Below are 12839 nucleotides of genomic sequence, written 5' to 3'. Positions count from 1 at the left end.
CAGTCGTTATGGCGACAACACGTCATGGGCTTTCCTTATCTGATCTGCTGGATCTTCGATGAGTCGGTACCGCGGCGGCGGTCTTGTAGTCTCTCCTACCCGTGTTGAGCGGGCGAGTTCTCACTGTAGGTTCATGGTGATTTGGGTAGTCTTGACTTCTCACAGCGAGACACGCGATCAGGCACACGGAGGGAGAGAAAGACACACGCACGCACGCACAGACGCACACACACACACACACACACACACACACACACACACACACACACACACACACTCTCTCTCTCTCTCTCTCTCTCTCCGATAGAAAGAGAGAGAGAGAGAGAGAGAGAGAGAGAGAGAGAGAGAGAGAGAGAGAGAGAGAGAGAGCGAAAGAGAGAGTGAAAGAGAGAGTGAAAGAGATATATAACTCCCAAGCAGCCAAACCAACATACCCTGCACAGTACGAGCAAACTGCTTTACAACAGACACCACAGGCTCACACTAATTTACAGGGAGTAAAATGGATTTTCTGAAGCAGGTAAGAACCAACAACACAAAATCCAGATCCAGCTCTAAATTATCTTGTAATGGAACAGTCAACAATCTTACAATGTTACAGCATGATCACCTGTATTCTAAATAAATCAGACATAGTTATTTTGTAGGTAATGTAAAGTTAGTTAGTCAGTGTAATGTAATAGAATGCGCAAATATAGCAATGTAGCAAATACTTTTGTCCAGAGCAACTTAAATCTTGCAACTTCGTAAATGCATGACTTACAAGAAACAAACAAACAAGGGTGATCAGTTTTACACATTGCGATACTGAGCAGTATTTACCATTAGTAAAGAACTTGTAACCACACGTCTCCCTGAAATGAATGTAATGTAGCTTAACCTGCTTTCAGGCTGTACAGGGAGTGGAGCAGGGTGGAGATGTGTCATACGCTGTTGCTTTTTTGTCATTTGTTTTGCCATGCATGCAGGCTGAAGAAATTGCCTCCACTGCCAAATTTGGAGACTTGATTGAATTTTCCTACCCTATCGGATACTCACACTGGGGAGTGTATGTTGAAGATGGTAATGTAATCCATTTTGCTGTTGCAGGTGAGGACAACATAGATACAATAACACCACTATGATTTCATTTGTTTTTAAGTTGAAAAAAAATATGCAATACAAAACAATACCACCTTCTTAAAACTAGACTTGGATGAGGTCATGATGCTGGACTAAAGTCTCTTAAGAGTTGTGAAGGAGTCCGGTTGGAGTTGTGCAGGCATTGTGATATGACAATGAATTGAATTGTCCTCAGCACAACTTTTTAATTTAATTATTTAGATCCCTACAAACCAAATGACACAGTGATCCCGGTACTAGGGCTCTTGGGGATCCGGGGCTGGTTGTCTGGTCGGTTGTTTACATGTTTTGAAATTTAGTGGTGGGATGGATATGGTACTATTCTCCAAAAAGGCACGCTTTAGAAAAGCTCTATGAACTTTAACCACTGGCTGATATATCATTCAATAACGCAAAAGTTAGATATCTTGAATTGTAAATGTTAAGTCAATAATAATGGAAACTTACATACATCTTTTTATATGTTAATGTTAATGAGTTGCTTCAAATGTATTTTGGCCCAGATGTTTTGCATCTTTTTTTTTCCAGGATTTAAGTGGTTGTTCTGATTAACTAAAGAGCTAAAGAAAAATGTGTGGTGCTGGAGGAGGATAAACATCAGCCAAAGGCATTTTTTTTAACCTGGTAACCCAAAAAATATTCCTATTTTGGCTTATATCTAACCGTAAAGCATTAGTAAATTATATATTAAAAGGTAAGGCTTACAATATTATGAATGTATCTACTTACTAGTATTGTATGTCTGATATATCCTCTTCCTCTGTGCCCAGAGCTCCATTGTTGTGCAGAAACTAGCTAGGTTAGACTCTGCAGTTTGTGTGCAGGCCTCCTGCCCCAACTTCCACAGTTCTCATACTGTCATCCACTGCACTCTACCTGATCTTGGTTAATCATTTCATGTGATCAGTTTTTTTTTTTTTTACTGGCGTTGGGTCAGATCATTTTCTGTTTGTGTGAACACAAGAGAATCCGTGTATCATTCGTTCATTTGTTTTTTTCAAAATGAATTATAAAGGCCAAAAATGACTTTTCTCAATACTCGTTTCCAAAACCAAAATGAAAAAATGGATAACCACTTGTTTTTCCAATTTCCGATTTTGTGCTCAAATTAAAAAATGGATAACGAGCTTTTAAATCCAATTTTGATATTTTCAACCGACGCAATTTGCGTGACCTGGAAGAGATCTCTACTAGGACGTAGAGCTCCATGTATCCATGTATCACAGGGTCCACTATTAAACTTTATTTTTTTTTTAAGTAAGTAGTTGTATAATTGCATTATTACACTCAAGGGTTTGATTTAACAACACAGTCTCACTCCCTACTCGTCAAATGTCTGATGTACGGCCAAGGACCCCTGGCGTTAAGTTCCAACGAAAGAGGTGTACCTATTGCGTTGTTTTTCAACGGGGGGGGGGTCCATAAGATAGACATTCATGTTAATCCCTCACCATTGGATATAGACGAAAGAAAAAACACGCCCCCCTTAACTCGAAATCTGTGGCAGTTTTATTATTGGTATTGTTAGCCCAATAACAGCTGTTTTAATCAACATTTATTCACGAGATCTTATCATGGTTTATATGTATTTCTTTTAATGTTATTATTTCGGTCTATTTCGGCCTGGGAAGCTGGGTTGCTTTTTTGTTTATTTATATTTTTATAATTTTTATCCCGGGTGGGGACTAAATGTATATAATAATAGACCATTATATTATGTACCTAAAATAGAAGTATTTTAAAATAACTAAAGCGCTATAAGGTGAACACATAACACATAATCCCAGCAGCAGTTGCTGGTTGTATTTAGCTGTGGCAGAGCTCTGGGACGCCGGCTACCAGCAGCAGTTGTTTAGCCGCCAATAGGTGCCCGTGAGCCGGCTACAGGCACCGCCAGATGATGGTCCTGTCAGGGGCCGTGATGGTAGTGGTGGAGGTTGCCAGAAAAACTGAGCGTCATGCAAAGTTTAGGAAAAAAATTGTGGATAAAACACTCCCGAGGAGCGAATGAGTGCTTCCTGGGTGAAAGTATTGTGTGTTTGCCCAATAGTAAACTCCGCACTCATTTTGAGATTATTTTCCATTGGCTTTTGAAGTTCATATTGAAGTGTTTTGACATGGCTGGTCGAGTGGCTCTATATCCATGGTATTAAAAATGGGATTTAATTATTGCGTGTTTTGTTGTGCATGATCCATCCATCCATCCATCCATCTTCATTCGCTTATCCGGGGTCGGGTCGCGGGGGTAGCAGCTCCAGCAGGGGACCCCAAACTTCCCTTTCCCGGGCCACATTAACCAGCTCCGACTGGGGGATCGAGGCGTTCCCAGGCCAGGTTAGAGATATAATCCCTCCACCTAGTCCTGGGTCTCCCCCGAGGCCTCCTCCCAGCTGGACGTGCCTGGAACACCTCCCTAGGGAGGCGCCCAGGGGGCATCCTTACCAGATGCCCGAACCACCTCAACTGGCTCCTTTCGACGCAAAGGAGCAGCGGCTCTACTCCGAGCTCCTCACGGATAACTGAGCTTCTCACCCTATCTCTAAGGGAGACGCCAGCTACCCTCCTGAGGAAACCAATTGTGCATGATCAAATATATATTTATATTGATATCCGACAGTGTCCTAATCGTGGTTCTAGTACTAGTAGAGATCTCTTCCAGGTTACGCACTTTGCATCAGTTGAAAATAGCAAAATTGGATGAAACGCTCATCCGTTTTTTCCATTTTTCATTTGAGCACAAAATCGGAAATTTGAAAAATTATTTTTTGGGGATTTGGGAAATGAGTATTGAGAAGACAAATAATTTGAATTTAAAACCAAGCCCGAGTCTGCAAGAACTGGCGGTAGCAAGAGCTACGCCGTTCGCACAGCAGGGCTGTGGAACACTATTGTTTTTGTAAGGATTAATCATTATTCTTCTCCGCCTATAACTCCGACTACAGCCTAAACCGTACATGGTGGGGGGTTGCCATTTTCAGGACCTGGGGAGCAACAATTGACCCACTTCCACCACTAGGTGGTGCTATAGCAGAAAAAACGCGTTTGGCCCTATAACTCCCACACCGTATACCGGACATTTAAAAACCATATATCCACGCGTTCTCTGGATCCAACTGAATCACGTGATGTAGGCCACACCCATTTCCGCCTAAACTTTTATGCGTGAAAAATCGCGATTTATCAAAAACCTACTTTTTCGATCTCCTAGACCATGTGAACGATCGACACGAAACTTGGACCATAGCATCTCCAGACCGACCTGACAAAAAGTGAATAAAAAGAATTTTGATAGGATAAAAATTGCGCATATTACGCACAAACAAATTTGTGTAGCTAACTATGAAAACACCAACTTTGCCATATCTCAGCCAAAATAAATGCTATCAACGCCAAACTTTAGATTCTTGTTTGGCATTAACCTCTGGGGGTTGCTCACGCGTTTTACGAAAATCGGTCACTAGGGGGCGCTACAAGTACAAAGTTTATATCTCATGAACTGCTGTTGTGGGTACCATGTAGGGCCACTCTTGAGGCCAACCCTAGAGTGGGGTACTGAGGGGTCAAAGTGGGCGTGGCCTATGGGACCCAGGTCTAAATTTACAACAACTTTAAATTTACAGGGTAGATAGAAAATGGGTCATGGTCCACACCTACCAAAAACTACACATGTGGACCACTAGGTGGCGTTATGTTTTTTTTTGCCTTTAACTCCCTCATCGCACATTAGAAATCCTTACATACACGTCTTCCTTGAATCAAACTGAATATGATATAGGCCACGCCCATTTCTGCTTAAAATCTTTTTCGCAATATCGTGCAATGCACAAAACCAACTTTTTCGAACTTGTCCTAGGCCGTGCGACGGAACAGCGCGAAACCTGGTAGGTAGCATCTCCAGATGGACCTGACCAAAAGTTACTCAAAGAATTTTGCTACGTTAAAGTATTGACATTTGACGACCAAACAAATTTTCTAGCTAGCTACCACACACATATCATATCTCGGCCAAATTAAATGTTATCAGCAAATAACTTGAGATCATTGTTTAACATCCCACTACGATGCTCTGTACCACATTTGGCGAATATCGGCCTTTAGGGGGCGCTATAAGCAACGTTTATTTGTTTTGGCCAATAACAATGCATTTAAACGGGAAAATTGCAATTGCAATATCTCTGCCACAGTAAATGCAATCAACACGAAACTTGTGATGCTCATTCGGCATGCTGCTCGTAGGCTCTGTACCAAATTTGGTGAAGATCAGCCATTAGAGGGGCGCTATAATCAACGTAGACAAGTTTTGGCCATTTTACTCAATCTATGTTAATGGAATGGAATTAATTTGCAATGGAAATGTACCACAGACCTTGCAGCTCACACTGATTTACTGATGTTTCCCTTCTACCGGTAGGTTTTGGTTTTGGTTTTGGTTTTTGCTTTTGTGTGCTCCCCTGGTTTTTTACAATAAACAAACTTCTTAACCCACTTGACAAAGTTTCTACAACCTTCAGTGGACAAATGCAACTCTTTTCTCTCACTTTTTCAATTCAAAATCAACACCATTCATAGGCGCCAATGAAAATACTGAGCACCCACGTGTGCCAGACTGCCAGTAGGCTACATTCATTTACAATTAAACATTGCAGTTGGTGCTAAGTGGAGAGTCTGTCATAGTGTGATTGGTTATGTCGGTGGCATTGATTCTTAATTTCCCACGAAGCTGATCACGGTAACGTGTCAGTTGAACTTTTCATCTCCAATCCTATCCGTATATCATTGTTAAAGGTAGTCTGTATATGCATCGAGGTGAACTGTTGACCGCTACGTTTGGAACGGCGACGTACTGCAGATGTCGCGGCTCACACCTCTCGATATTTACCGACGTGTGCCTCCCCGCCGCCGGTTCCGCTTTCAAGTTCCGCTTTTGCGCGCTCCCCGGGGCGTCGGTGGCTTGGGCCCCGTTATAACTGCTTGCAATTCTAGTTTATTTTATTTTGGAAAAATAAATGAAGGAATGATACACGGATTATGGAGCACCAAAATGGATCAATTCAAGGAGACTTGAAAAAATCACCTCCTTGAATGCATAAAGCTCCACTTTGAAACATTGTTGTGCATGATCACCTTCACAGACCTCTAATTGTCATTGTCTGGTTATCAATCAAGGGAACTATATGAAATACAAAACAAATTAAAGCTGCAAGCAGCGTTGGACAGGCCCTCACTCCTCTGCGCGCGTCGGGGTTACTGGCGGACGCCGCTCTTTGCGACCGTGCATTTGCGCGGCACTCAGACACTGCAAATCATCACCAATGACAAGGGAACTCCCTGCAAGCGTATGGGGCGGGGCAAACCGTTACTACTTAAAAAGGAACTCTCTGCTGAGTTCAGTGATACCTCACACAAGACTCTACCCTAAATGGGTCACCAGTTATGAAAGGGGGCGTGGCTTAAGCATAGGGGCCAAACCATCACCAATGAAGAAGGAACTCTCTGCTGATTTCAATGACACCTCAAACAAGACTATACCTTAAATGGTTCAAATGTTATGAAAGGGGGCATGGTCTGAGTACCTGCGCGTGGTTAACGTATAGGGGGCGGCTCAGTATCACATGTAGACTATTAATATTAGATTATAAGTTTCATGTAAATCGGATGATGTTTGTCATATAAGGCGGATTTCCTGTTGCCAGCGGGGGGGGCGCTATGACCAAAAGTCAATTTTGGCCTGTAGATGTCCTCAGGCCTGAAATTTTTTTAATCGTGAGAAATTTCGGGCAGATACGACAACGTACACTCAAGTTACAACAACTTCTTTGTTCATCGATAAATGCTCAAAATGGCCGCCACGCCATGCCCACACCGTTGGACGAAAGTTTTGCTTTTAATAACTTTTCATCGCAGAGGTCTTTAGATGACACAGACTAAATTTGAAGTTGATCGGATGAAATCTCTCAGAGTAGTTTGTTAACAGTTAAGTATAACACGTATAGTTTTGGGCCTACTTCCCGTTGCCACTAGGGGGGCGCTATGACTTTGAGTCAATTTTGGCCGGTAAATGTTCTCAGAGTTAGAGTCTTATGAATCATGAAAAGTTTCGAGCCAATTGGACAATGTACACTCAAGTTACACCCACTTCCTGTTTTGATGGCGAGACACAAAAAGGCCACCCCGCCACGGCCATGTCCTATGACGAAAAGTTTTTCTTTAAATAACTTTTCATCTTTAATGTCTTATGATGGCACAGACCAAATTTTAAGTTGATCGGATGAAATCTCTCGGAGGAGGAGTTAAACGACAGGGAAATAGCCAAACTCGCAACTCAAAATAGCGGACTTACTGTTGGGTTTAGGGTATGGCTCCAATGACGTTTTTTGTACGTCTTGAAAGTGGTACACATATGTAGTATGCTACATATGTGTACCACTTTTCGTTAGTCTACGTTAAACGTACTGCAGGGGCTCCATTTTTTAAGTTTTGTAGAGGGCGCTAGCGAGCCATTTTTGTGCGCCTATTGCTGAAACCCTTAAATTACGTACATTTTCACCAGACTTGATGCGACCGCCAATTTTGGTGAGTTTTTGAGTATGTTAAGCCACTAAAAAGGCGATTCATTTGCAGAAAAGAATAATAATTTCTTCAGTTTCAATAGGGCCTTCGCCACTCGGGCCCTAAATATAGCTACAGATACATATTATGCATATATAAAACTAAGACAGTTTGTCCAATTGTTACACATTCTGAAAGTATACTGTGTCATTCTTTAGATCAGGGGCAACTGATGAGCAACATACGTTCTTCCCTACAAGCAATCTTCCCTGTATGTGGTGACCTTCTTCTTGGGGAGACCAAGATCCGCAGAGTGCCTCTTGGTGAGGTGAATGTCCCGAAAGGAACCCATGCCCTGATCAGTAACAACCGCCATGCCTTCACACCTTCAGCACCTGAGGATATGAGGCTACGGTGCGATGCCCTTCTTGATAAGGAATTCCCATATCATCTTTTCACTCTCAACTGCGAGCACTTTGCCACTTTTGTACGCTATGGAAAGGCTGTGTGCAACCAGGTATGAGTTATGCATGAGGTTTCAGATTTTTTATTCTTTCAATTAAGTCAATTAAAACATAATGTGAGTTGAAATGGCAGTGTAATACATTGTCTGTTCAAACTGAGCAGTAGTCTGCATTTTGGCCATACCAGACAATTGTATGTCATAGTTTTTGTCTACACCCAGCGATGTAGTGATGAAAACATATGGAATGAAATCAGTTTACACAACTCTTACCCATAGATTACCTGCATTTATCAAGAAGGCTTGTAGCCATGTTTTCTTTTTTAAAGATTGCCAGTTCCTATTTTGTTTAAAAAAAGCAAACACTGCTAACACCATGAACACATGCTCTCTCCCTCTGAACCCCCCACTCATCATCACCACATACTTACAAAACTACAATACTTAAAATTACAAAAATAAGACAAGAAAAAAATACCATAATATTCAAGACAGTACAATAAAATAACGAAATAGACAAATGTAAACCACATAAACCTATTATGTATAAGAGACAAAACAGCACATAGTATACGCTTTTCCCCAGCACAAAGCTTTCCAGGAGCCCACCAGAATGCTTAAGTACTTTCCCCATTTTCTATTGTAAACATTCAATCTTGCAAACCGTTTATATGGCTTTTTTTTTTCAAACGCTGCCCTTCTAGCCATCTCACAAGCCCACTCCTGGATTGACGGCACCCCTTCATTCTTCCATCCCCTTAAAATAATCTGTCTGTGGCTATCATTAAACTAGTCTGGACCCAGCTTCTTATGTCCTTGTCTATTTGATTTAGGATTGATACATCTCCCAGAACAAATAATCTTGGGCTGAATGGAACCTCGGTCCCTCCAATCCAACATAGGTTATCATGTATCCCGGTCCAAAATTCTGGACCTGACCATAAGACATGAGTTTAAGTTTGAGTTTATTGAAAATCATGCTCACAGTTAAACAACTGAATAAAAAGCAGACTTTACATTGGTTTAAAACAAAGTCCGGCCCTATACAGATAAAAAAAATTAAATGAAAATAAAAATAATGTAAATAATTACACATACGTTTATCTCACACTGCACTCAGTGCAGTGTTGTACAATCTGACTGCTGTGGGCAGTGTTGCTGTCTTCAGTCTGTTCTGCACTGAATGTCTGTAAGATGGTCTCTGTTTTGCAGTAGCCTGTTGGTGTTTATAGGTTTAGTCAGTGGAAGCAGGTCATGGAGAGGGTGGTGTTCAGATGTCATGTCTTTAACCAGCCAAACTGCTGCCTGCTCCCTCCTGCTCTGAAGAGATGGGAGTGGCAGAGGTTGAGTGCGACCTCTAGTGATGATCCTCAGGGCCCTTTTCTGGACACTCTCTAGGAGTGCCGTCATAATCAAAAATTCAATGTTAAAAAATTCAATATACCAAATTCAGATGCAAAATACATTGTCTAAAATTCAATTAATATTTTCAGCATGCAAAATGAAATGTGAAAAATACAGTGTTAACATCCGGTAAACCATAGAAAAGACACTGGTTGGTCTCCCCAACAACAACTCAGCATCATCAAACACCTGGTCAAAAGACTCGACATGGCAGAGAGCCTTAATCAATTCCACTGCAGCTTTGACCAGTGTAACTACTCACGGAAGGGGGAGGAGCTAATAGCTGAGCTCACTCCAATGTTACCTACCCAAGTAAACCTGGAGTTGCAACAGAGGGAGGTTGAACTCTGCTGAGGAGGATGAAACCAAACAGCACCACGACCTGACCAGATATGTGGTCAGTTGATGAAGACCTGCTGCAGCCAGCTGGCTGGTGTTTTCTGTCATCTCTTCAACTCTCCCTGTCAGAACATTCAATCCTGTCACTGTGAAAATCCTCAACCATCTGCCCTGTAGCCCAAAATGAACAATCCCACCTGTGACAATGATTACCGGCCTGTGGCATTAAACTCTTTGGTCATTAAAGGCTATGAAAGGCTTATTCATTCCCAGCTTCAGGAGGAAGTTAGTATGCATGCTGAACCTTTTCTATTTGCATACAACGACACAGAGGTGTGGATGACGCTGTACTAACACTGCTGCTGCATGGTGCCTATACCCATCTTGAGAAGCCTAAGTTACTAGTTAGACTGGTCTTTGTGGACTTCTCTAGTGCCAACACCGTGCAACCTCACCTGATGGCCTGCAAACTGCTCCAGATAGATGTCAACAGAGGGTGGGAGTCAATGGTCACCTCAGTCCATCCAAGACAGTCTCCACAGGAGCCCCACAAGGCTCTGTTATCTCACCGCTTCTGTACACACTATACAAAAACGACTGCAGGAGCATTAACCCAGGTATAACATACATTAAATACTCTGATGACACTGTGAGCATGGACACCGACAACTCACAGGGACAGTTACACACTGAAATTACATTTTTACAGAGTGGTGTAGGGGGAACTGCCCTGACCTCAAAACAGGAGTTGGTTGTTGACTTCTGGAAAGGTCCTTCCTTCACCCCCACTCTGCTAGTCAACAACCAGCCAAGAGAAAGGGTCGAGTCATACATAGGCAAATAATTGATCATAAACTTACCTTACAACTAAAAAGTGAAACAATATTTCTTTTTTAAGATTGACAGGTTTTATTTTGTTTTAAAACAAAACATACAGCTCACAAAATGAACACATCCCTGAACGCCCCCAATCATCATCACCACTTACTTAGACATAATGAAGACAACATACTGTAATAACTAAGACTAATATTCAAAACAATACAATAATATAATAACAAAATAGACATATTATGTATATGTGATAACACCATAAGCACATACTAAAACTGTAGCCAGACGACTCCCAGCCACACCCTTTCATTTCAATATAAGAGGTGCTAATAATTTTATTATTTTAATTTTATTGAACTATATTGACTCATTTATATATTTATATTTACATTATTTATGATTTTTTGCCTAATTTTTTCTTTAGGGATGCATTTCATAGTCATATTTTTTATGGATGTAATAAAATAGCATTCCATAGCTATGACACATGAAACTAATATTCAGATTAGCTAAAAATAAATAAATGCTATTTGTAGGGTGTTGCTTTAAGAGGATGAAATACATTTTTAGGACCTTGCTGACTAATAATGACCACTAAGAGACTGCTTTTCTGTTCTTTCTATAGATTCCTACAAGACCCAAGAATGTAGAGTGTGTGAAGGCAACTGCAACCTTCAAAGACATTGTCAGCGCCAAAGAAACTGCTCAAGACCATTTTGAATGAATGCCCTGACTATCTTGTATTTTCCAATTCATGAAAATAATTGAACTTTTCAAGAAGTGGTATAAGAAACATGTACAACTAGGAACAAACAATCTGACTTCTTTGGGAATCGTGCCACTTAAAAATTCAGGATTTTGTCTTTTGCCCTCTGAAAGGCTGGGATTTTTTTTTTTTCCCAATGGAGTGGACAATATGCACATATGTACAGTAGGGCTGCAGCTAATGATGGTTTTCATTATGGATTAATCTTGATTGACCATTGTCTGTAAATAATAAACTCCCACAGCCCAAGATGAGGTATTCATATTTCATTAAACCAAAAGGCCAAATCCCAAAGATATCTGGTTTGCTATCATCACAAAAAAAGCCGTCATTCAGAAAAGCTGAAACCAGATAATGATGGCATGAAGATACCAAGGGTAATGTAGTAGTAAAGAAAAATTTATGTGAAAAATAAGTGCAGACAGATGAATAAACTGTGTTCACAGATTGGCAAACTGTGCACGTTTTACCACCAACACGGCCCCTTCTGCTCTGGATGATCACTACACTGTGTTTTAATACAGCAGAATTCACCATGAAGTTGTTCTCGTTTAGCCTTTATATTTTTAAGTATGAAACTTGATTGCAGCTCAAAAACACCAAGCCAGTTGACATGCAGTCATTAACAAGCTGCTGAGCTGCATGTAAGTCATTATTTTATGATAAGTGACTGACTATAGCTTACTAATGAATGACTGAATGAACTTCTTTTTTTTAAACACATGAAATTATATTACTTCATTCAATAACTAATTAAAAAAAAAAAGAAGAAAAACGTAGTCTGGTTCAAACAGTATACGTCTAGATGGATATAGTCATTTGGAAGAAATGTTTTAAAAATTTTTTTTTTTTTAATTTTTTTTTTAGAATTATACACTGAATGCTAAACATTCAGGATAATTTGGAGATTTTAATAATTTCCAATAATACATTCTTAGATTTTCAATTCATCCATCATTTAAACAAGGAAACACTGTGTCATCAGCAGAAAGCCCTTTTACAGGAGTTACAGAGAGGGAGGTAGTTATCCTGCTTCAGTATCGGTAGACGCTTTTATTATCCTTTAAATAATGAATGAAATCAATTGTTTACTTAAGCGTTACAGAAGCATTTTCAGAAATAATTGTATGACGTGGTCTTCAACAACTCTGTGAAAGGAGAGCAAAGACACAACCTAAACAAACCTACTCAGTCACTCTAGAGCTTTAAGTGAGCAGCTGTGTTGCACAAGGAAATAAAAGCTACTATTTCTGAGAACTCAAATTATTTCCTTTATCAGATCCCAAAGAATAATGGCCCTGACCAGTCGGTACCTGATAGGTCTGCAATTTCTGGTCACAGGCCTTTTGATCACTTTGAAAT

At 40.6% G+C, this 12839-nt stretch overlaps 1 protein-coding gene across 1 annotated transcript; it reads left to right on the top strand.

The window, feature by feature from the left end:
- The first annotated feature begins 358 nt into the window (after positions 1-358).
- On the top strand, positions 359-11726 carry LOC144521366 (phospholipase A and acyltransferase 2-like). Its single transcript, XM_078255918.1, has 4 exons — positions 359-520; positions 969-1089; positions 7890-8188; positions 11337-11726. The coding sequence occupies exons 1-4, from the start codon at positions 503-505 to the stop codon at positions 11433-11435; spliced, it is 537 nt and encodes a 178-aa protein (XP_078112044.1). The 5' UTR covers positions 359-502; the 3' UTR covers positions 11436-11726.
- The last annotated feature ends 1113 nt before the right edge of the window (positions 11727-12839 follow it).

The sequence above is a fragment of the Sander vitreus genome, chromosome 7 (assembly GCF_031162955.1).
Source record: "Sander vitreus isolate 19-12246 chromosome 7, sanVit1, whole genome shotgun sequence".
Lineage (NCBI taxonomy): Eukaryota > Metazoa > Chordata > Actinopteri > Perciformes > Percidae > Sander > Sander vitreus.
Note: the sequence above shows the minus strand (reverse complement) of the source record. Positions and strands in the feature narration are given on the sequence as shown.

Coding starts and splice junctions, on each gene's coding strand:
- LOC144521366 (XM_078255918.1), top strand. Junction 1,090..7,889: donor AATCCATTTTGCTGTTGCAG/GTGAGGACAACA, acceptor GTCATTCTTTAG/ATCAGGGGCAACTGATGAGC. Junction 8,189..11,336: donor GAAAGGCTGTGTGCAACCAG/GTATGAGTTATG, acceptor TTCTTTCTATAG/ATTCCTACAAGACCCAAGAA.